Below are 24859 nucleotides of genomic sequence, written 5' to 3'. Positions count from 1 at the left end.
TTGGCTCAGCTTGCAAAGCAATCCCAAAGAAGGTTTTCCTGCCCACAACAGCCAGTGTGTTGCTTATGTACCTGGCCTCTGAAGTCAAACTATCTGGGCTCAAGTACTTACTAGCTGAGTGGTCTTGGATGAGTTATTTAACCTCATTAAGCCTCAGTTTTATCTTCTGAAAAATGGGTATAATAATAGTACCAACATTATAGAGTTGTGAGAATTGAACATGATAACTTGCATAAAGCAATTATCTTGGTGCTTTAAATACAGTGAGCAATCTCTACATCTTAGCTCTTTGTATCATGGCACGCAGCTGGGTGCTACTATAACCTCTGCTAAATTATAGCTGGCTTGGATTTTTCAAGCAGACCAGCATCAATACACTCTAGCGCCAGAACCAAGCAACACAAAATGGCTGCTTGGTATCTTCATAATAGCTCCCAAGTATGAGGCAGCTGCTTACTTATAGGCTGTGTGCAGGGGCTGCTCATGTAAGGTGCTGTACATGTGAACCCTGAGACAGGCATCCTTGTGCCCATTTTATAGATGAGGAAACTGAAGTTTAGTGACTCATCAAAGTTATACAACTATTAAGTATCAAAGTCTGGATTCAAATTTAGCCGTAATTCCAAATCCCATGGTCTTTGTATGATCATGAAATCAGCTCCAGACTTCCTTCAGAGGTTGCCTAAGGACCTTTCCAAATGGGGTTTATCCAGCAGCTGCGTCAGAGCGCCAGACTCTTTCATGGTGATGCCATGTCCCACAACACATGAGAAGGGAATATAGCTCACAACTCTGAGTCTGAAAGAAGGAAGTCACAGGTGGGCTGGGTACAGCATGGTGGATACTGAGGGGATCAACCTCTTGGATTCCAAGACTGCTCCCTGCGTGCTAATAGTAATTCAATGTATATATTTCATGTCTATGTGTGTACATCAATCAAGATGAAGAAGGTGTTAGATGGGAGAAGAGGCAATGACTTTCCTTCCTAATCCAAAATGGTTATCTCAGCCTCCGTTTACAGAAGAAGCACAACAAAACATAACCCACAATTCACATCAGCTTTTAGAAACCATTTTCTTTTTCTAAAAGAAGCATTGGGCCCATGAAACACCACGGCAAGATGAATCCGTCTTCTCTCCTCCCAGCCTATCTCCTTAAATGCCAAATTGTGGTCTTTCTTCTTCCCTCTGGATAGCAGCTGTGACTCTGCTAACAGCCGAGGACATGTGGAGACCCACAACACCTCTTTGTGAGGATTTGAACTGTATGTCATGAATAAATGGAATAAGACAGGTGGCCTCCTATTTGCCCTTGAGAGCTTCCTTCGAACAAAGATTCCTGGAGTCCAATACCAATGTGGACTCCACCCTTCCACACATTCTGGTTCCGCTGGTCCAGAGCGTTCTCTGAATGCCTCAACCAAAACAAAGAGGACACAGCCCAGTTGCAATTCTGAGTTTTTATAACAATTACTAACAATTCACTCTCCCTCAAATCTTATATTTACCTTCAATGGGCCATGTTACCTCCGGCTGACCCTACCTGCCAAAAATATTACTGCGTTTTCGTATTTATTGTCTTTGTGTTCCACAGTTGCCATGGTAGTAAAATTTACACTCAACAGCCTCACTGCCATTTTCAACTACAAATGGAATTAGTCTGTTCCCAGTTTGGTTCAGCAAAAAAAGGAATATGTATCCACTATACACCAGGTCCTGTGCTAGGTGTAAGGCCTGGGTGCTGAGATGAGTAAGAAAGAGATTTCTGCAAGATTCTGCTCCTTTGCAAAAAAGATTTTTTGCTTCTCTTGTGATAAGATTGTTTTTTATTATATTGTGCTAAAATATATATAGCATAACATGTATAATTTCAACAATTTATTAATTTAAATTCAATTAGCCAATGTATAGTACATCATTAATTTTGATATAATGTCCCATGATTCATTAGTTGAATATAATACCCAGTCCTCATCATATCATGTGCCCTCATTAATTCTCATCACCCATCCCCCAACTCAACTCCCTTCCCTCAACCCTCAGTTTGTTTCCCAGAGTTGAGAGTCTCTCACGGTTTGTCTCTCTCTCTGATTTCTTCCCCTTCAGTTTTTCCTTCCTTCCCCTGTGGTCCTCTGCCCTATTCCTTATGGTCGACATATGAGTGAAACCATATGAGAATTATGTTTCTCTGATTGACTTATTTCACTTAGCATAGTACCCCCCAGTTCCATCCATGTTGATGTAAATGGTAGATATTCATCCTTTTTAATTGTAACTATTTTTAAGTACATAGTTCAGTGGTATTGAGTACATTCACAATATTGTACAACCATAACCACTATCTATTTCTGAATCTTTTTCTTCACCCCAAACAGAAACTCTATACCCATTAGCATTGAGTTCTTATTCTCCACCCCACCCCACTCCTGGACCCTGATAATCTCTAATCTACTTTCTGTCTCTATGAATTTGCCTATTCTGGATATTTCATGTAAGTGACATCATGCAATACTGGTCCTTTGTGTCTAGCTTATTTTGCTTCACATATTTTCAAGGTTCATCCTTGTTGTATCATGTTTCAGAACTCTCCATTCCTTCTGAAGGCTGAATAACATTCAACTGTATCCCTAGATCACGTTTTCTTATTCATTCATCTGTTGAAGGACACCTGGGTTGTTTCTACCTTTTGACTATTGTGAATAATGCAGCCCTGAATAGTGGGACAGACATTTGTTTGAGTCCCCCCACCTTTCAATTCTTCTGAGTGTAAACTTAGTCGAATTGCGGGATCATCTAGTAATTCTACATTTAACTTTTCGAGGAACAGCCACATTGCTTTTCACAGAAACCATTTTACATTGTATTTTAATTTCTCCACATTCTCACCCACACTTGTCACTTGCTGGGTTTTTGGTCTTTGTTTTGTTGTTTTGATTACAACCACCATGGAAGGCGTGGTGCGGTTGTTTCCTGTTAAGAGCAAATTGAGGAGATAAGAAATGGCTTGGTCACCAGAGTATCACAGGTGCACGTGGGAGCACCGAGTACAGCTTTGTCAAATGAATGCACGGGCTCTCCTGTTTACAGTACCCATTCAGTCCTTTGGACTTGACTGCTCGTACATACAGCTCCTTCCTGATTCTCCTGCTCACAGGATTTGAAACTTGCACAAGGAAGCACGGCTCTGCAAAAGAGACCCAGGCAGCAACTGAAATCACAAGTATCTCAGGGCTTTAATTTAGGGACCAGCTGCATCAGCTTCTACATTTGTTTCCACAGCTAGGAATCAGTAAAACTTACTGCTTGAGCATCAAGGAAGCCAGCCTACTCGGTAAAAGCTCAAAAATGAAGACACTAAGGTGTAGAGTGTGGTGGTTAAGAAACCAAACTATGGGTCAGGTGGACCGCCCTGAATTTCCAATCTACTGTTTGTCACATGTGTGACCATGGGCAAACTATAAGTCCTTTCTGTGCCTCAATTTGGCCCTAATCCTAGTCTTGGGAGGATTAAATAAAACAATAAGAAGCACTCAGCATAGTGCCTGACACAATGTGATGTTACTCTAGTTTTAGTGCACAGACCCAAACTACTTCCCACCCCACTTCAGCTACTTCCTCTAGTCTCCAAGACCCCCAGAAGGGCTCTGGGATGAAGGCAGACTCATCAGTCTCCTAATGATCTTCCAGGCTGACTGCAAGGACTCTAAACACCCGTCCAGATGCACAGCTGGGATTTGAGATGAGGTCTTAGTCTTATTTCTTCATTTTGGCAAAGCGTTTGGGGAAAGAGAGGGGCTATCACCACGCAGCTCTCCTGCAAAGTTACAAAGCCCACACCCCAAAGGACCAGAAAGAACTTTCAAAGTTGAGTTTCCAAAGAGAAGACTGACTAACAAAAATTCAGTGAGAACAGCAGGGGGCTTTACCATGTGGACCCAAGGGAAAACACAGAAGGAATGAGCCATGAGGCTAGGCAGGGTGGTATTTCATGCTGGCAGCACCGTAATTCTTAAGTGAGTGGAAGGCAACACATTCAGCTTGGCCTGACAGGAAGCTTTATATTAGACTGAAGCATATTGAAAATATCAAAGTCCATGGAATGAAAAATAGCCTCTGAGCCTAATACTTTGCCTATAACTTAAAAGTTTTATTGGACATGGACACCCTCAAGCCAAAAGCCAAACCACTGGGGGTGAGAGAGAAGGGCTATTACATAGCAGGACCCTGCAGGTGTGTGAGGAGCCACGGCTGTGACTGGAAAAAAACAACGGATCCTATTTTTCGAGCACTGTGCTAGGTGCTTTCCAATCACAGTCTGACTGATTCTGTATGGCCACACCATGTGTTTGAGATATCAGCCCCATTTTATGGAGGGGGAAACTGAGGTTCAAAGTTAGGAACTTGCTGAAGGTAAGAGAGGGAAAAATTTCTGTGATGTATATATCATTTTTTAGGATGAACTCTACAAAATTACTACTAGTCAACTTTTCTACTAACGAGAATGGCAATTCCATAGGGTTCCACCTAATATAGCACATTATATATTAATTACTTATATATTAATTATTTTACGTACAATAAATTGTATCACACATAAATGCCTTATTATGTTGATTATACAATGTCACCTATACATTATATAATACGTACATGAGGCAGAATTCTTAGTGGTCAAGGTGGATTCTTGACTCAGACCACATGGGAAACTTGACTCTGCCACTTACTAGCTATGGGACATTGAGTAAATAATGTATCCTCTCAGTGCCTTTGTTCTTCTATAAAATGAGCTAGTAATAGTACCAACCTCATAGGATTTCTGTAAAAAAAGTAAGAAAACATAGCAATGTGCTAGAACAGTGCTTGGCACGTATTACTTTAAGCAGTCATTGTGCACGCGTCTGTTCACTAATTCTTTGCAACAAACCTTGGCAATGGTTAATGCTACCTTGGTTTCACAGTGTGAAGCCCAAGACTCAGAGATCTGCCCAGGATTATACATCGGGTCTTTCTGAGTCTCAAGCCTAGCTGTTTTAGAAGCTGCCAGCTTCCTCTGGTGGTCTCTCGAGGCTCTCGCTGCCATTTGGTGAAAAAAAGAGGTTGAACCAGCTGATTCTGTGGTTCCTTCCAGCATCCTTGTGCAAGGTGTGGGGGGAGGTATATCAAAGCAGCAGAAATAACAGGATCAAATGCCTTAGGTTCCACTGAACACAGTATCCTTAGCCATGTGGCCAGAAGCATTCTGTATTTAGAGTTCCAATTTTTTTTTCTTTTTCAGCTATTTCTTTCCAGAATCCTCAGTACATTTCCTAATTAATCACTCCCACTTAATTTCCTAAAGCAATCACAGCCTCCCCGCAGGCAAGCCGCCTCATCTTAGGCAGAAGCACACACACCAGCTGGCCCTTCGGCGATGTGGGAGTGTGTGGAGCAGCCCTTGGACACAGACCAAAGAGTGGCACAGACACAGGGGAAACGTAGCTTGGGATCTACACTTGGAGGACACTCTTCCTATGCTGGTGACATGCGGTCTCCTGGTGAGCAAAAGGATGGTGAGATTTGGCTCTCCAAGGAAACCCTAAGATGCAGAAGATCTGGCTGGAGGGTCCTAGGATGCAGGGAGATTCTACCAGCAGCTACTCTGTGATGGCTGGAGGCTATGCTGGCGAGGAAGGAGGCTCAGATTTCTCTCCTAGCTGATGTGTTGTTTGAATTGGGACGAGCGCTTTCCTTCGGTTGAGCTTCAGTTTTCCCAGTTTAAAATGGGAATAGTAATATACATGACACAGTGTAGATGGAAGGAAGGAAGCCACAAATACAACCACCTAGAGAAACCAGGCTGAAGATACCAGTGAGGGAAGCTGGGCTAAGCAGGAGGAAACCAATATGACGCCAAATGGCACCTAACATATAGCTGGAGTTACAACAAGGAATGGTGGGGACTGTGTGCAATGGGGACATGCCTCATCTAAAAGCCAGCCAATTACTGCCACTGAGCCAAGCTGACCCTCCTATTTGCCACATTTTACCAATTTTTTAAAAAAAGAAGCTAGTGGTAGATTTTTATGTGAATTCACCCAATCTTAAAATGTTGGCAAGAAACGGACACTAAAAAGACCAATTATATGAGCCAATACCTTGTGAGCCAAGTACAACACATCGGAAGGCTTGACTTGGCCTACTGGCCACTATTTGTGAACTCTGTCAATGTAACTATTAATTGGGACAATGTAATATATAAAGCACTTACGCATGCACATAACACATAATAAACACTCAATAAATGGTAGCCAGTGGTTATTATTATTACTATTAACTTTTCTGTAATTCAGAACCCCCATCTGTAACAATGGACGTAAGGATTCCTGATACCTCTCTGGCTCACCGGCATTTAAGAAAATCTGTGAGGGCACTAGAGAAATTAACCATTATACCTTCACAACATTTATGGTGCTTTGTTAATTTAAACCCACTTTACTGTGACTGGGCTAGAGGAGTAGTTCTCAACCAGAAATGGTTTTGTCCCCCAAGGGACATTTGGCAATGTCTAGAGACATCTTTTGGTCATCAGAGTAGAGAGGGGCTGAGATTGGAGTCATGGGCAGAGGTCAGGGATGCCGCTGGAGAGCTAAAGATGAACAGGACAACTCCCTACAATCAAAAAATGCCCAGCCCTAAATATCACCAGTACTCAGGTAGAGAAACCCTAGGCTAAGATGGAAGTTTCCCTTCGCACCCTCTCTATAGAAAGCCCTTTATAAAGATGGAGGTTTGGACAGGTTCCTACGTGGTAAGATATGGGAGAGTCTGTGGGGTAGAGGGAGAGGGGAGATGGCCGATGGGAGAAGTGAGATCTACAATTATCTTCTCTAAGAGGCTCAAGGCCCTACTTTCACTCTGCTTCCTATAGGAATCTTTTCATCAGTGTCTTAACAACCGTCACATCAACATATTTCCTTAAAAAATTCTGTTGAAGCAGTACCCATTGGCAAATGGGCTCTGGGGAAACTGAGGACTTGAGAAATGAAATGCCTGAGCCAAGGTCACTCAGCAAGTTGCAGGACAGATCTGGCAGACCTCTTGGGTTCCTGATCCAGATCCCTCGGGAAGACATCATTCTATTTTGCTGTTGCCATGGTAATTATAAATCAATTTCATTTCTCATTAAAGCAGTTACTCCATAGAATGCTCTCACAAAACATTGTTGAACCCGTCCTAGCTATTGCACGGATGTGATGGTAATAACATTTTTGTATATTCTACAATTCCGGCTATGTCCATGATTGGCCTTCACCTCAAACGGTATAAATAAGCAGGGCTGTATTGCACTGTGCTTGTCACGCATGGCTCTGACTACTCCAAGCAAAGAAAACTATGCTAGAAGCAAAGAAAGGCAAGAGATTCTGGTTCATCTTAAGAAAGGAAAGGAAAGGAGAATGACTTTTATCAATCTCTCCATTATGCTAAGGGTTTTATGTAACTTGTATCATTTAATCTTCTCTATAATTTGAAGACTTTCTTCAGGTCAATTTTCTCAAGTGCTGCTGCACATTAGAAACACCTGGGAGCTTTATAAAATCCCAACACCCAGGAAAGCACCCCAAAATCATTCAGAAGAATCTCTGGGACCAGACCCAGACGTTGGTAATTTTAAAATCTCCCCAGGTGATTTTAAGGCACAGCCAAGTTTGAGAATCAAGTTTTCAGGACTCATTATCCTTATTTTGCAATGATGCTGACATCCTAAGAGAAAAATGAACTTGCCTAAGGGTACCCAGCTGGTGAATTGGTAAAACTGTGATTCAAACCTGGGTCTGCCTTTTTCCAAATGCCAGTCACAATCTTTTTCATTATGCCACTTCCCACCCCAGAAGTTTATTGTCTGTGGCTTTCTCAGAGTTATCTGGTGGCAAGTTTATGAACCTGAGCAAAAAGGAATTCACTAGAAGACTATCAGGAACTTCTAGACTCAAAGAGATTCTTAAGGACAGGGCTGGGAGAAGGAAAGCAGGCAATTTCTGGTCATTGCACAGATGCTTAGCTGAAATGGCAAGGAATCATGGCCAATCTCTCTGTCCCTTTGGTCAAGGTACCATTTTCGGAGAGGAAGCACCTGATGGACCTGACTTTGGGGCATGAGCTCATCTTCTGACCAGGGTAGGGCAAGGTCCCAGATGACACACCAGCCCATCTGTACCCTGTGGGTACAGAAGATGCTACTTGGCTAGGAAGGAAGACTGAATCCTCAGCAGCCAAACATAGCACATGTCTATCACGATGGAGGAAGTGCAAGACATGGAAAAATGGGAAGACCTAAGTCTCACAGGTATACTATGATCCTCAAGTAGAACTTAGCAGAAGCCCAGAAGCCCATGAAACAGTGATTCAGAAGAAATACACCACCTGGCGAGGTGAAAACAAATGGCCTCAAGATCATTCGCAAAATACTGTGAGTGTGTGTATTTTTCCAAAGGACAATTTATTTTATCAGATTATCTAGACTTGTTTTTTAAAAAAAAGGCCAAGGTTGGGGCTTTGGGGAGATCTTCAGAAAGAAAGGGAGGAGCTCCTAGTCAACGGTTCCTAAGAGAGCTTCAGGTCCCAGGAACCACCTGGAAAAATTAAATTGGGTGTCCTGGTTGGCTCCACACAGACAAGACTGGTACGGTTTGACACATTTGAACCAGGAAAACAACGCTTTTTTAAAAGATCACACACAACAAAAACAGACACAAAGAGCTTGCGTGCTGCCTGTAGTTACATGGCAGCGAAGGAGAAGATAGACCCAAAGAGGAAAGGACACACATGTATATCTGAGCAAAATGGCTGTACGTGAAGGAAGCCAGGGGCATTCTGGGGTCAAGAGTCAACAAAGGCAATTAAAACTCAACTGCACCTGTGTTCAAAAAGAACCTTGTGCCAAGCAGCTGGCCTGCACCCATGAGCTCCTTGCCAAAGGACCAGTTCTCCATCCGTGAATAATCTTCCCAGATCTAGGCATCCACAGACCCCTAGCATGCACAGACTTGAGAAATGAGTCTATTATGAGTTATTAGCATTAAATAAATAATTGTTCAATGTGTCAATTCATGGATAAGTCAATATATGAAAAAAGAACAATAATTTTTAACTATCGCTGTTCAATGTGCAGGTGCTGGGTATTAAGGTCCCTACTATGCATCAGGAACTGAGCTAGAAGCTTTACATAATGTATTAATCATCCTCACAATAAACTTAAAACATATATACTATTATATCCATTTTATCCATAAAAGAGATGAAAGGATTTCTCTGTAGTCCCACAGTAAGCGATAGGATTTGAAATCAGTCTTTCACCTTGAGTATCTGTGTCCTTGCCACAGTGCCACAACGCTTCACAATGTCCACTAACATCAATTAACTACGTGTTCGCCACTTTGCATATATTATCCCTCATTCTTCCAACAATGCTTGAGATAGGTATTAGTGTCTCCATGGTGGGGTGAGGGGAGGAAGTTGAATCTAGAAAGACGAGTAATTTGCCAAAGCGCTCATTTTTGAACATGGATTTCTGATTCTAACTCTCTTTGGCTCAGGGTCTTTCCACTAAACCTCCTGCCTACTCAAGTCAATTTGCTATTTTAAACTGGGTGTGGTGCATACACAATGAATTCTGGAACATTGACAAGAAATAAAATAAAATTAAATTAAAAATTTTAAAAAATGTGTTGACTTAGTCTTACTAAGCCCCTGTAGAGAAATGTATAGCTTCTGCCCTCAAGAAGCTTTCACCTACTTAAGAGATCAGTTACACAGTATAGATAACAACAGTGAGAATTCTATGGCTGTAGAGGCTGTAAAACATGGTGGCAATGGCCACAAATTCTTTGGGACTTCTTTTGAGAGGTGATCCTCACCCTTGAATCTGGGCTAACTTTAGTGCTGCTTAGAACAATCAAATACAACAGAAGGGACAATTTTTGCCCGGTTCCTGAAAAGTCATGCAACCTCTTTGTTGTTTATTGTCACATTGTTTTTGGAGCTCTGAGCCTCCATGTGAGAAGTTAGAACATTCGAAGGCCACCATGCTGTAAGGAAGCCCAGGCCGCATAGAGAAGTCACATGTAGGGGCTCTGGTCAACGATCCCAGCCAAGGCCAGCCTTCAAATCAACCCAGTCTATTCGTCAGGTGTGTGAGTGAACAGCCTGCAGATGATTCTAGCACCCAGCCATTCAACTCTTCCCCCAATCATTCCCACACTGATGCCTCAGACATTAAGAAGCAGAGAAAAGCCATCCCATTTGAGCTATGTCCCCAACCCTGACTCAGAGCAGCATAGGGCAATAACCAGTGAAATGGTTGTTGCTTTACAACCTTAAGTTTTGGGGTGGTTTGTTAAGCACCAATAAGTAATCAGGATAATGGCTTTTTGAGTGGTTATTTAAGGTTAGGCTGTCCTCTAACACTGTCCTCTAAGCTCGACATGTGTTACCTCATCTGAACCTTCCAGCAACCCGATGAAGCAGCTTACTATTAAAGAACATGCCAGGCCCTATAGCTCAGGGGTTAGAGCACTGATCTTGTAAAGAACATGCCCAAGATTACCTAGTTAGCTATAGCATTCGAGCCCAGGTCACGCCAACTCCGGTATCAATAACTCCGCACTGCTCTGCTGTAGAGGGAGGAAAATTATGTCTGTGCACAAAGTCTACAAAACCCAAAGCCAATCAGTTTGAAGAGACACCAACTGCTATTTTTGAAACGAAACATCTTTTTCTTTCTTAATTTCAGAAGGCTAACTGTGGAGCTGAGCTCATTATTTGAGCCTTAATCAAGGACCAGCCACTCCCTGAAGCAGTTGTCCCGGCCATTCTATTGCCTCTAGAAAGTCCCTTGGGTTGGCTGGATGTTGGCTCAGGTCTAAACCTCAAATCCCAGCCCCCAGAAGTGAGGATGTATAGGGCTGAAAGGATCCTTGGAGATCATCCAGCCTGTTCCCTTCATCCCCTCTAAAGACGAGGAAACTGAGGCCCAGAGAGGTCAAGTGACTTGTCTGAGGGCACTCCGTGTGTCGGACACGCAGCCAGGTCTCCAAATTCCCATGCAAGTATTCTTTCCACTACACCATGCTGCAGTTGCTAAAAATTCCCCAGAGCTGCCTCCCTCGGCTCTCCTCTTGACAAAGCTGCTTCCCCCACCCCGCGCAACTACACACAGTCACATTTGGCAAGAGGTCCTATCAGCCCCGCTATGCTCGTGAAATGCTGTTTTGCAGTGGGGCCTCTTTGTTCGTTAGCAACACAAAGAAAACTGTAGCACAGTCTTCTCAGAAGGAGATGTTTCTTGTTTTAAAGACGGGAAGAGAGCTTCCTGGCTGAATATGGCTTGAATCAGCATGCAGCTCCAGTCAGGAAAGAACGCAGAGGAGATTTAGGTCTTTGCAAAATTTCTAGAACATACAAGGAGGGCACATGGCAGGAGGAAGCTTATGGGAAATGTTTCAGAAAGTATTAAAATGTACGCCTAAACAGAGTAAACAGAGCAGATTGGTTACCATCTTGTGGTATGAAGTAATTAGAAGGGGGGGGAACCAGACTCATTAAAAACTCCCATGAAGTAATTGGCCTTCCCATTCTGGATTCCTGCTCCAGGCCTGGTTCCCAGCGTTCCTTCCCTTACAGTTTTCCTATCTGAGGTCTTCCCTTTCTAGACTCTAAACAAGCTACTTTGGTGCTTAGGGCCTTGAGTATAAGCTGTTGTCCCAACTCACCCATTTTGTGCCTCTCCCCTCCAGTTCCACATTATTACTTGTTTTTGTTTTTTTTTTTGTTTTTGTTGTTGTTTTGTTCTGTGGGTTTTTTGGTACTAGATTTGGTTCCTCTTCTGTCTCCCTAGCTTCCCAGATTGGCAGAGGCTTCCTAAAAGGGTGAGAGATCTTTATTCTGGATCAACGCTATGAACAAGGCTGACATGAGAGGAGGCAAACTTCTCAGGAGGTCGCCTCCTATGATTTCTCTAGAAGAAATCCAGAAATCCACTGTCCATCAGTGGGGAAGGAGTAGACCAGATGATCCCTAGAGATACCTCCAAAGCCTAAAAATCTCTTGGCTAGGGAAGGAAACGAGAGGGGGGAGGGACAGAGCCAAGTTCCACGGCAGAAATTCAGGATTTTTCAGCTGGCAGCAGATGGAAAGAAAACCGCCAGCTTCTAGTAGGAGGAGATGTGATGTACACATTTCTCAGGGGTATTACAAGCCGCAGGCCTTCCAATCCAAAGGACCAGGTGAATGCTGCCTGAGAACCAGCCTCCTCTACATACACACAGCACTAGGTCCCAGGCACAAGATGACATCTCCAACAAGAAACTGGGCCAAATCAAAGTTCTCAGCTTCCCCTTCCCCTCTAAGCTTAGTCTAGCACATAGCCCAGCCCTCTCGCAGGCAAACCTGCACAAAGAGCACATGCCAATCCAAAGCCCCCTGTTTCATTTTCCCCTGGGAAAATCCCTACCTGCTTGTTAAACCTAAAAGAGAAGAAAGGGAATTAGCACCACAGGGAAACAGGGTCTAGTGGTCTAGCAGCAGCCGCAAGCACCCAGGAGGGGAAGCTGGCGGCGCAGAGGAGGCCCTGGATCTCCTCGTGGCCTCCAATGCTGCTGAGCTGTGTGTCAGTGTTTATGAAATGCTTCTCAAATAAGGTCAGTGTTCTACACAGAGTTAGGGCTCTAATAAAATGCAGAACTGGTGCTGTTTGCCAGCTAGCTGCAGAGGCATACTTAAATGCTTTCTCAGATACAATTGTTCTCAGATTAATATTTTCCCCATGAGTTTTTTTAATTCTACTTGTACTTTTTCTTTTTTTTTTTTGTGACATGTGAGTTTTTCTGCATATTTGTATCCACTAAAAGGGATGAGTGGGACTAATTTTCATCAGTGGTTCCTGAGGGCTTGGTGTCGCCTCCCTTATTGTTCTAGCATCTCCCCCCACCATTCCATCCTCTCTGAACCTAGCATGGTGGCCTTTGCCTTGTCAGTCACTGGGTGGGAAGCAACAGCCCAGACTGCATTCCATGTCATTTTGAGCTATTCTAGTTATGAGGACAGTTCACTTGCTTTATCCATTGTTGTTCCTGGCACATAGTAGGCATTCAATCAATAGCTCCTTTAAACACCTCCATCCTTCATACAGCCCCTTCTGTGGTTCTACTTTCTTGGAAACTGCCATTTCTCAATTACTCAGGCAAAAATTCCTCTAAACTTCCCCTGGTTGGGTTGCTGACTTGGCTGGTGAGGTGCTTTATTTGCATTTGTAAAAGATGCCCCTTAAGAAGTGAAAAGGAAAACCTAGCAAGAGTCTGAAGGCATGGGTGACTTTGAACTCATTATTGAGTTTCCTCTTCTGAAAATGCACGCTGATCGTCTTTCAGATATAGGATTTAGTGGTTAAAATCAGATATTGTGGGTGGACTCATTAAGGTATTCACAGAGCTCTAAATTTAGGAGACATCTGCAGACATCTGATCTCATATAAACCTTGCATCAGCCCCACAGGAGAAGGGTTAGTCCTACCGTTCTGAAGGTTTCAGATGAGAAAACTGAGACTCAGAAAGACACTTGTACAAGGTCCCACAGTTAAAAGAAAAAGTGGGGGTGGTGATAGAAACCAGGATTTGGCCTCAGTCTTTTTACTCAGTTAAGGTTACATCAAATTGTACTTGTTATTGGTTTCTCATTAATACCAGTTAGAAACCCCATATATATCACATGCCCTCCTTAATCCCGACACCCAGAAGCACTGGATGTTATACACAACTGATGAATTATTGAACACTACATCTGAAACTAATGATGTACCATGTTGGTTAATTGAATTTAAATTAAAAAAAAGAAAAAAAAAGAAACCCCATATTTAAACACTTATCTACGTACACTCTAGAGCTGGGCAGAGATGGGGAGGAAAAGAAAGAATATCAGCAAAGTGCTAGACAGGCCAGAAACTTCTGTACCACATTTCTGAACAGGACATCTCTTCAATGAAATCATCACTGCTGAGCTTTTCAACTGCAGAAAAATCTGCTCTACTCTTTCTTTGGGTTGTAGGAAACTCGGCAGCACACTGTAAGTAATAGATCATGCACAGCGCCCAGCCCTGGAGCATCTCTACACTTCACCCTGGGCATCATAAATGCCTTCAGGTGGCCATGAAAAGAAGTCTGAGGTGTTTCCAGGACACAACCACAAGCTGGGCATCTCCAGTCTCCAGTGAAGATCCAGGCCACAAAGAACCTCCTGAAATCCAATTCCAGGATCCAAGGCTTAAGTGGTGAATGTCCAGATTCAGTGTCGATGCTATGGAGAGCTACTTGAAAGGGAGGGGAGGGTGAGAAGGCTAGAAGCCAAGCTGGAAGGGTCAAGGCAGGGGCCAGGAGCAGCTCAAGTTCAAGGAGGCAAGCACAAAATGTACAGGTCCATGGTTAAGCCCACATATCTCAGATTAGAAGAGGACCATGGGCTCCACATCTTGTAGACCAGCCGGAGTCAGGGCAGCCACTAATTCTAGAGGGCAGGGGAGCAAGGATTGAGTATGCCAGGTAGCAGACAGGAAGTACAGGAACTAGGGAGCCCGAAAAACTCAAGAGGGAGTCAAGGTGGGTGGCTAAATGTGCTGGCTGAATTTCAGGAACCACAATCCACACTACTGCCAAAGTGCAGAATGAATCAGGGGCCGAGAAGCCAGACTGGCGTTTTGGACAAGAAGAGTCGAAGCCCACACAGGCAGTATAAGGCTGTGGAAAGTGGAGGCATATTTACTCCAAATGGGATGCATCTTCTACATGTCCTATTCTATCAGGACCCGATCTCAGGGTGGGGGAGCCCAGAGATCAAGGCGGAGAGAAGCCCAGTGGTACATCTAACTGGGAAGGAAGGCAATCCCAGCAAAAATTTAAGCAAATACTTTTGGGGAAAATACTGGTCAAGAAGCCTCCTCAGAATTCTTCTTAAGGAGTTTATCCCCTCAAATCCAAAATAAAAATATTAGCCATCTAACCATGGTGATACTTTTCCTCAGACTTGACCTAATGGATTCTTCTCTAAACACCCTTGTTAGATGACACTTCTTCAAGAACAGTTTCTATTCACTCTAAATTGGGCTCAGGCTCTCTTTTGTTCAACGTAACCATGAACTCCTGCAAATCTGTACCACGTTTCCATCACTCCCAATAGGAACGCTATTCATCCTTCAAGCTCCAATCTGAATGCCGCCTGCTTCCCAAACTGGACACGATGGCTCTACCACCAACTATCCAGACAGAATGCAGCCCCAGCATTCCTTTCGGAATGCCTCGCATCAAACAGGTGCTCACTGTTTCAACCAGGACTCATTTTTTTTTCTCCTTCTTTCCTCCTTCTTATTTGAGAATTGGGGGCTGACTTAGAAGGCTAGTTGAGGAATGATGGCAGGATCAGCAGGGGGAGCTCAGACCTGAGACCAGTCTGCCTGAATGAGCCCTGACTCTACTGCTCAAACCTGGGAAAATTACTTCACCTCTCTTAGTTTCCTTGTCCGTCAAATGAGGACAGGATGGGTTTCTGCCTTGCATGATTGTTAAATTAAATGAGAGAAAGTATGTAAAGAAAGTGTGAGAGTAGTGCCAGGCAATGAGGGGGTTAACAACCCGCAGCTGTTGTGGTGGCAGTGACTGTTGTTGCCATTAGCATTATCATTGGTTCAAAATTTGGGGAGAGCCTGTGCACCTCTATGCCTCATTCTGCATCACGTCCATGCCCAGTACTGCTCAAGCAAATGTGCTCTGTGCCAGTGGGCGCCCAAGATGTTAAAGGAAATCACTTCGCAAGAATGAGGCTTCTCCTCGGAGCTCTGCTGCTGAGAGAAAAGCTAACTTCACACGTTACAGTACTTTACAGGAGAGAACACACACATGGGCATGCGTGCACATACGGGCGCACACACATGTCACATCAAGGCCCATCCCATGCTGGTGGGGCTGGTGGGGCTTCTGGTACCAGGACAAGGATGAAACTCAAATCACAACGGAAAGGGCCAAGAGTAACCAAGACTTTAGAAAGTATTTGACAAACAGGAATTAAGCATTAACAGGAAATCATTCCAGAGAAAATATGAACAACAGAACCTCAAGGGAAGAAGATGCTACTGGCCAGCAAGACCGCAACATTTCTATGCATCCCAGCCAGAAAGAACAGGACAATATATTCATGTAATCCAAACCCCAGCCATAGAAAGACTTTAAACAAGCAGAGAGGACTCTGCTGATTCCATTGACAACCTGGATAAAGATCCACGGGCCAAGCTCAGGAACCCTGCACAGGGAGAAGGGGGAGGAGTAGTAACACGCTAGATGAGAGAATCCAAATAGAAAATGTCGCTGAAGAGCTGATGAAATTAAACTATTTGCCAAAATTTAATTACGATAATGCAGAGTGTTGCACTTAGACTCCAAAAAGTCAACTGTGCAAATGTGGGATGGAGAAAATAGGACCAACAGCAGGGAGGGCTGGGAGACACCAGGGACGCAATGAATAGCCTGGTGGGAAAGAGCCAAGCCAGGGGTGTGGCTCTCTGAAGTGAAAATGTCCCTTTGGGATGTTGATAGAAGTTTAGATAGCAAGGGAGTGGAAGGACTCATTCTAACTCTTAAGACCAGCAAAGACTGGAACCTATTTGGAGGAAGATAACTAGGAACGGGAAGAGGGCCTGTCTCAGAGCCTAACACACACAGAATAGTTGAGGCAATTATAAAAATTTATGGAAGAAAGAAGAAGACTAAGATAAGTGGGTAGTGAGAAGCACGACAGCAGTAACATTTTTGAAATCCTACCATTTGGAAGAAGGATTATATTTGCTCTGTGTAACAACAGTCAGGGGGAGATAAGTTCAACCCCCAGGCAAAGAAAATTTTCTTGTTAAAACTGTTTTCTAAAATGGAATAAATTGCTTTAGGGAAAACTGAGTTCCTCCCCACTAGCTGTAATCCAGCAAAGGAGAATGGCCGCTCTCTCCTAAATTATGTTGGTGGAAGATCAGTCTGCACGTGGTTGGAACATGAACCAGAGGAGCCCTTTCAACCCTGACAGTCTATGTTGTTCCCATCAGGCTGTGACTTGGGCTTGCTCCAGAAGGAGAGCTACAGTCAGTAAGAATCACTGTGAAAACCACACTAGGAATACTTCGGGAGGATGCACTGTGATCCGGGCAGTCCGTGTGAGTAAATTCAGTACTCACAGCATCCTACGAAGGGGGTAGTTTTATCATCCCCACCTTACAGATGAGAAAACTGAGGTCACCCAACTGGTAAGCGGAGAAACTGGGAGTGGGCCCTGTCTGCCTCTGAAGTCTAGGCCTTTACCCAAAGGTTGTTCGTTTTCCCACCTCTCCATCCACTCACTATTGAGGGCTTTTAACAACACAATCCTGACGAATGTTTTCCAGGGAATGCTGTATCAAATACAGTGCTGGCCACAGAGCTACAAAGACCACAGTGAGTGGGAAGGAAAGGACAGCCTTTGGCAGACCAGCCCTAGCAGTACTTACGAAACACAATCCAGGTCTTCAGAACCGAGAAGCAGAAGATTCCCACTATGAGCGCTTCCCACCTGGGCAAGGCTGATTTGAATTTAAGGCTGGAGAATGCCTTGGAAACTCAACACCATGCACCCGAGCAGGATACCCTCTGCATCTATGCTATCTGGGATTAGTAATGGTCCAGAAAAGCATCCTGGAAAAGCCTTCATGCCTCACTTTTTCCTTTTCAGCAGTTCTGAAAAGGGTTAAGACCACCTTACGTAAGGAGGGTGGAGCATACTAGTAAATACAGCTGTTTCAAGTAAAAGCAAGTAACAGAGGCAGACACGGGAAGTCAGTAAAAGGTATTTAGGGAAAGACAGAAAGAATGAGCTTTGAAAAAAAAAAAAAGTCAGGGCCAAAAATTCCCCCATGAAAATGCAACCCCCCAAAATAAATAAATAAAATACATTCCTTATTTAAATATACCACAGAGCAGCACGCCCATGGAAAAGATATAAACCACTTCAACTGTAATCCCCTTTTTATGGAACGGAGGCCAACCTGGGCTTAGCTGGAGAGGAGAGGGAGGGGACCAGGCATGAGTTACGCCGGGCACAGTGTATGTGCAGGCGAGGAGCTTGCCTCAGTGGAGCACACCGAAACAGTGGGCATCTCCAACTCTCCAGTTGGATGGGGCCCGAAATGAAGCAACAGAAGAAACGGCCATAGTCACCACTACGGATAGCTGGTGGAGGCCTAAGTGCCAGGTACTGTGTTAAGCACTTCCTGTTCATTATTTTCTCCCCGAGAGGAGCATTTATGACGCACACTTTATGGGTAAAGAGCAGTAGCTAGAGAACTGGGCACTGTGCTGAGTGCCCGACATGGCTCGTCTGGGGCCACACTCACAGCATGCTCACAGGGCCAGGGCGATCATCATCCCAGTATTACGGCTGCGGAAATGCAGTACAAAGGGATTAAACAGACTACAGCCCAGAGGAGCGGAGTCATTCGCCCAGGGTGCAACAGCAAAGCCCTGACAGAGACAGAATTCAAACCAGAGCTGCCTGTCTGCAGAGCCCACAGCCTGAACTGGGAGGCATGGGGTTCTGAAACCTTGCCACAGCCGACTTAGTCCTTGCAAAAGATCCCATGGCTCTCAGATTTACCATTTTCACTTTGCAGGGGAGGAAGAACTCAGAGACAACAAACAGAACCGGAGAGAAACAAAATAACAATCAAAATGCAAAAAATGCAGAAATATACAAGACCCAGATGATGTGCAAAAGCAAAACTTAATAATAATCCTACAAATACATCAATTAATACAAGAAGAGCAGCAATCAAAAACCGCAGAGAGCTCAGGATGATGCTGATGAGCTTCTGATTAGAAAGGCCTACAGTTTAAGTGTTCAGGACTGCCAGCTCTTTTCATGGGCATGTGCACAGTAGGAGTTTTGCAAGGTTGCTAAGCAACACCTGGCAACCAGACTCCAGAGTGCATCCCTCATTAGGAGTTCTTGGTAACTCCAGTAAGGCAATAATTTTAGTTCATGAAAGCCAAATTTTAGAAACCCTTAATAGCTCATGTAATAGGTTACTAGTAAGTCGCCCTTGGCCATACATAAAAAGCACAAAACCATAATCACCCATCTTTTACTTGTAAGAACTAAAGAAAAACTTGTATTTTTGAGACTTACTTATTTAATCAACACATACCGGTTGAAAACCTACCATGTGTCAGGCACTGGAGAAGAGGACCATACAGGGAAAACTACTAGGACTACACTAGACTTCTGCTTTCAGGAAAAGGAAGCCCAGAAAGGCAAAGCAATCCATCCAGTAGCACAGCACACTGGAGGCAGGTGCGCTTAACTGCCCCCGTCCAGCCCACAGGTTCACCAAGAGAGCACCGTGCTTCCCTGAAAGGCCACATCACCACGGGTGGCTCAGAGAGGGCCCGTGATTCACCAAACTGCCCCTCGTCTGCTGGGCTGGCTCCAAGGCTAGAAGTACCAGGATGCAGGGCTTGGCTGTGGAGCTTCTTGGAACGTCTCCCACTTGACCTGGAGACCTCTGTGGTCAAGTGAGGGAAAGCCTGTGACACGGTGTCGGTTTTTATTGGACCCAACCACCGGCGAAGTTTGCCATCATCTGGAGTGATGGAGAAAATTAAGTTACCACATTCTCACGTTTCAGCCTTTCGCCCGTTTTCCTTTGCAAACAGGAAATGTTTATTTAAATACAGCAGTCTCCAGCATGTTCCAGAGCCAAGTGAAAAACCAAAGATGTCCACTCTTGCCCCATTCCACTGTTTAGGCCACCACCTCGCTGCGGGTGAGAAGTAGGCCTCTGCCTGCCTTGAGGCGGCATGGGGAGAAGGGGCCCCTTGTGAGAGTTCATTTTCATCTGTCTCCTCTTTTTCCAGGCTGAGATTGTGGTTGGAGAAGAATTACATCTGTGGGCTCCTTTTGTACTCAGAAGGGTAAATGCGACATCTGTTTACTCTGTGCTCCATGGTAAATGTTTTGTTTCAAGCACCACCATTCACTTCCTCTCCTCTTGTCCTCTATCTTTGCTGCACGGATAATAAATTACACTGAATTCTCCCCTGCGTTTATTTAGTTTTCTTGTGGGTGTCACCTCTTCACTGAGGAGGAAGAAATGTCAGTAGTTTATAAACGATAGAGAGTTTCTCTTTCTGTGTAATGTGCTGACATTATGGAGAAGAAGCTGGAACACAGACCCCCAACTCTGATACCAGCTTAATTATGAAAAATGAAACAAGCTCCATTCCAGGCCTGAAGCAAAAAGTCCAAATGGTGACCACATTATCCCCATACAGATTTTCCCTAAGGGGTAGCATGAGCACATAAGGCCTCAGAAGTTAAAACCCCCAGAGAGACAATGACACACATTTGCACATGTATGTGCACACACACCCACACACATACACACACTCCTACAGAAAAGCCTCTCTGGGAGGCCAAGTAGCAGGAATGGAAAAAGGAGAAAATGCTTCTCCTTTGTTATAAAATACAACATAAACATTAGAGATCAGAAAACTGGATTTGAGGAAAGTCCTGAGCATGTGATGCCAAGGCTGACAGACCATATGCCCCGTGAAGAAAACGAGTCCTGGGAAGTTTCAAAGCCTGACCAAAGGAAGTTTCCTTCTTCTGTCCTCTGCTTACATTCTTTAAGCTGAATTGCTGGTTTTCTTCTGTATATGCAATGATTTTATATACAGTTACTGGAATGCATAGAGGTTCAAGTAATGTTTGTTGAATGAATGAAGAAAGGAATGAATGAGAAATTCCTCCCTTAAAAAAATCCTTCCCATGCTTAGAAATGCCAAACATACCCCCAAGAGTTTGCAGAACTCAATCGTTCCATCTGCGTTGACTGACAGAGGATGAGAGGTGGTGAAGGACTGTGGGTGGGCTGGTCCTCCCCCTGCAGCCCTCCTGACCAAGCTTTCTTCTAAAGGCTGTCCCCTCTCCCAGGGTAGGAAGCCCAAAATGAGGAGCCAGCCTTGGTAGCCACGTCACTCCACACACCCCAGCCCAAGAGGCACCAGTGCAAGGTAGTTGAGACTCAGATATTCCAAAGCACGTCCCACTCTGCCAGTGCCTGCGAATGACCATGACTGCAGCAGGGGGCCATGGGAATCCCCAAGACTCGGTCTCCACCCAGTGTCTCCAGTGGTAGAGCAGATGGGGCGCTCCAAGCTGCCTGGGTCTCTCTCCCGGTGAAGGTGGGTGGATGGCATACTGACTGCAGTGCTGTGTCTATAGCTTTTGAAGACTTCTACCTGCCAGCAGGAGAAGGGCCCATCCCCACCCCCACCCCCGGTTTCCCAAACAGATACCATGATTTTGAGGATGGAGGAGAGGTAGTCTCACGATTCCAAACAGGAGAGCCAATGTCATAGCAAGCTGAATGTTGGCGGGGTCCACCCGAAGCAGTAACAAGAGCAGGTTACCCTAAGACCCAAGCCCAGCCAGAACCCTCCCAGGACCATCTATTTACAGATCTTGGCCCCAACTGACCCTTGTTCCAAAGATGGCTAGTAGAATGGGAGATACCCAAAAATACCACTACGACAAGTTTTTAACTGGTACTGTAAAATATAAGATCTGAATTAAGCTGTGGACACCTGGATTGTGGCCCCTTTATTGCCACTAACTTGGGCATTACCTTGGGCAAGTCTTTTCAAATGTCTGAAACTCCTTTTCTACATATGTTAATGAAGGTTCAGCTCCAGTGTTCTAGAATTGCATGACCACACAGAATAATGAATGCACTTAGAAAAAAAAAATGTATGTTTTGAGCCACAGGAAAGCTCCAGGAGAAAGGAAAGCAGTTATACTGAGTCTCTGCCTAGGGACACACGGAGTTAGAGGAAGAGAAGTGAGGTGACAAGAGGTGATCAACAGGAATAACACGCTGCAGGACAATTCAGTCTCGTGCCACTCTCTTCCAGCCTCAAGTCAAGAGAGCAGAATGGAAGACCCAATGCAGCCACCCCTGAGAGGCAATGGGCAAGGGAGACAGAAGGAAAGCAAGACACGGAGAAGTTGATTACACTGAAGCAAACCCTCACCCACTTCTGGGCTGTGTTCCCAGGCCGGTTCCAACCCCCTCCTCCATTTCTCCTTCTTTCCTTACTCCCCAACTGTGGGCTGGGAAGAGCCCACCCTCGGAGTCCAAGTTTTGAATTTGGTCCGAGGATCAAAATGATAAATGTTTCCAAAACGTTGACATATGAAAAGTAAATATTTGGTTGCACAATTGGGGTTAAAACGAGGGTCAATCCACCCCACTCTCCAAACGCCTCTCCTCTCGCTGCCAAACCCAGGATCCGAGGCTGAGTGCGGTTTGTAAGATTATAGCGCTCGGTCTCATTTAAAGGGCTGTCAGCATTTCCATTCTCCGGCCCGTTTGGGGAGGCATTTATAACCAAGCCATAAAAAATTCACCCCGGCTGCAACTTGGCATCTGGGAGGCTGCGCTCCAGGCAGGGCGGGTTTTGCAAGCACCCACTCTCAATTCGTTTGGTTCCTCAGAAGTTAGACCTTTACACACACTCTCAACTTCGCTTCTAAGGGCAGCCGGAAAGTGACTGGCCCTTTCTGATCTTCAGGCAGGTGGGAGTCTCGGCCCTCTCCGGTCTCCGTGCCCTTACGCCCCATCACCTTTCGGCTTTCTCCTTCGCCCACCTCTTAAATGTGCGCGGATCCCTTGCCCTCGTCCTAAGACCTCACTGACTGCAGTGTTCTTTCCTCCCCTCGCTTCCTGCCAGCGTTCTGCTGGAAGCTGTCACCCGGCCCTGCGTCTGGAGCCTTCACCCCTGGAGAAGCACTGCTTTTTGCCCATCGCAGTGGGCTTCAAGACCTCTCTCCCTAGACCTGCCCAACGCCACAGACCCCAAATCAGGGGATGAAGGATCCGACCCGGGAGAGGTGACAGCAGAGACTGCACCCAGTGCGGCCAAGGGGAGAGGAAAGATCTGGTGCCTGGGGGCCCCACTGTGGACCCAGGTGGGTGGCCCGGGTTGGGTGGGGCGGGGGTACTCACAGGCGTTCGGCGTTGCGGGGTATGCCCCGGGGAACCCCCCGGAGGCCCAGCCCGTGGCAGTCCACGCTGGCGGCGGAGCAGGTACACTTGGTGGGGCAGGCGGCGGCTGGGGGCCCGCTCAAGACGCTCGCCAGCGCCAAGGCCAGCGCCAGGCGGGCGCGCACGGCGGCGCCGGCCCCTGTCCGCCCGGGGGCCATGGTGTGCAGGGGCCCGCGCCCAGAGGAGGCTGCCTCGGCGGGGCAAGACGCGTGGAGCCCGGGGAATCACGCGCGGAGCCCAAGCGGCCTGGGGAGCCGGCGGCGGAGTTGGCGCGGAGGAGGAGCGAGCTCGGCGCTCAGGCGCACGGGGCGCGGGCGGAGCGGGGCGCGCCGGGCGGCGGCGGCGGCGGCAGCAGCTCCATCCGCGGGGCTGCTGTTGCCCCGCTGCGCATCGCTCGGAGTGCCCAGGTACAGAGCGCCTCCTGGGCCCGCTGGCCCGCTGCCCGGGGCGTGGGCCGGGTCGGGGACCTGGGGGCGAGCGCAGTGGGGCACGGCGCCCGAGGAGGTCCGACTTGGGGCTGAGCTCGGGAGCACGGCGGCGGCGACTGGGGCACGGGGCGGCCGGGTGAGCTGGCCGGCGCTCGCTCTCTCCATTCACTGAGCAGGGCAGACACCGGAGACGCGGGGCCCACCCCTCCCGCCCCCCCCAAAAACGCCAGCTCAGCCTCTCATTGGCTGCGCCGCACGTCATGTCGACTAAGTTAGGAACTTTGCTGGAGCAACCCAGAGCCCGGAGGGGAGGAGGCAGGAGATGTGTTAGAGGGAAGGAAAAGGGGCTCGGCCAGCAGGGTCCCAAAATTGAGACCCATTCACTGTTACGGAGCCAAGGATTGATAAGGCTGGTGGCACTTTCTCTTTATTCTGGCACTGAGCTAGGCACTCAGCTCAGTTTTCTTTCCTTGGGTTTCAACACCGTCCCGCAAGAGGGCATCTGAGTACCCCGTTTTATAAATGAAACAAAGTTCAGAGAAGTAAAGGGACTTGCTCAAGGCCACACAGCTCCTAGGTACCCCAAACCGCAGTCCTCACATTCACTCATATTTTACAACGCAACCCATCGAAGCTATGTCCGTCATTCATCTAGGAAGATCCTCAAAGATCCTACCTCATCTTGGCAAAGATCCGCAACTTCTTCCTAAAGGACTGTTTTGTTGATCTAACGCATTTCACAGTCACACATATCACATAAAATGTTTGATAGTGTTGTTCGTCAGGCTGCTGCTGACAAACCCTACACGCAGACGGGTCCTGCTTTGCCTAGACCCAACGCCCGCTGTGCAGCTAAAAGTCGCGATGGCCGGGACTAGGACCCCTGGACTGACAATGCGTGTCCATAGTCAGCTTTTGCTTCCTGACTTGGTGACTCCGGGCCAATCATGTCCCCTCTGAGCCTCAGTTTCCTCAAAGCAAGGGGCCACAGCTCTGTTTGGGACCACCTCACTGGGTTGTTTGGAGCATCAAAGAAGAGAAACTGTTTTTGCAAAACAGTCATTCACGTGTGAGACATCCCTTCGCCCCCAGAGCCTTCATTCTTCCATAGCGCTCTAAATTGGCCAGGTCTGAGCTTTTCCAGATGCTGGTGGGGAGGGGCGCGTGTGTTAGAGGCTCCATAAATACTTGTAGGAATGATTTTGTTTGTTTGTTTGGAGGGAGAGGGCAGCAACTGGAGGAAGTATTGCCCAGACTTCCTTAAGGTCTGCTCACACTGGAAAAGTCTAAAT

General features: G+C 46.1%; 1 protein-coding gene across 3 annotated transcripts in view; it reads right to left on the bottom strand.

Annotated features, from left to right (window-relative positions):
• Nucleotides 1-23454, bottom strand: part of LOC111140918 (slit guidance ligand 3) — a 589722-nt gene extending 566268 nt beyond the window's left edge. For all 3 annotated transcript variants that reach the window (XM_022493181.1, XM_022493179.1, XM_022493180.1), the window contains exon 1: nt 23101-23454. In XM_022493181.1, the coding sequence (XP_022348889.1) occupies nt 23101-23297 (197 nt within the window). In that variant the 5' untranslated portion in view covers nt 23298-23454. The remainder of the gene's footprint in view (nt 1-23100) is intronic.
• Between the last annotated feature and the right edge of the window lie 1405 nt (nt 23455-24859).

Source organism: Enhydra lutris, unplaced genomic scaffold, assembly GCF_002288905.1.
Source record: "Enhydra lutris kenyoni isolate GAN:26980312 unplaced genomic scaffold, ASM228890v2 scaffoldscaffold5, whole genome shotgun sequence".
Taxonomy (NCBI): Eukaryota; Metazoa; Chordata; class Mammalia; order Carnivora; family Mustelidae; genus Enhydra; species Enhydra lutris.
This window is presented reverse-complemented; position numbering and strand designations above follow the sequence as displayed.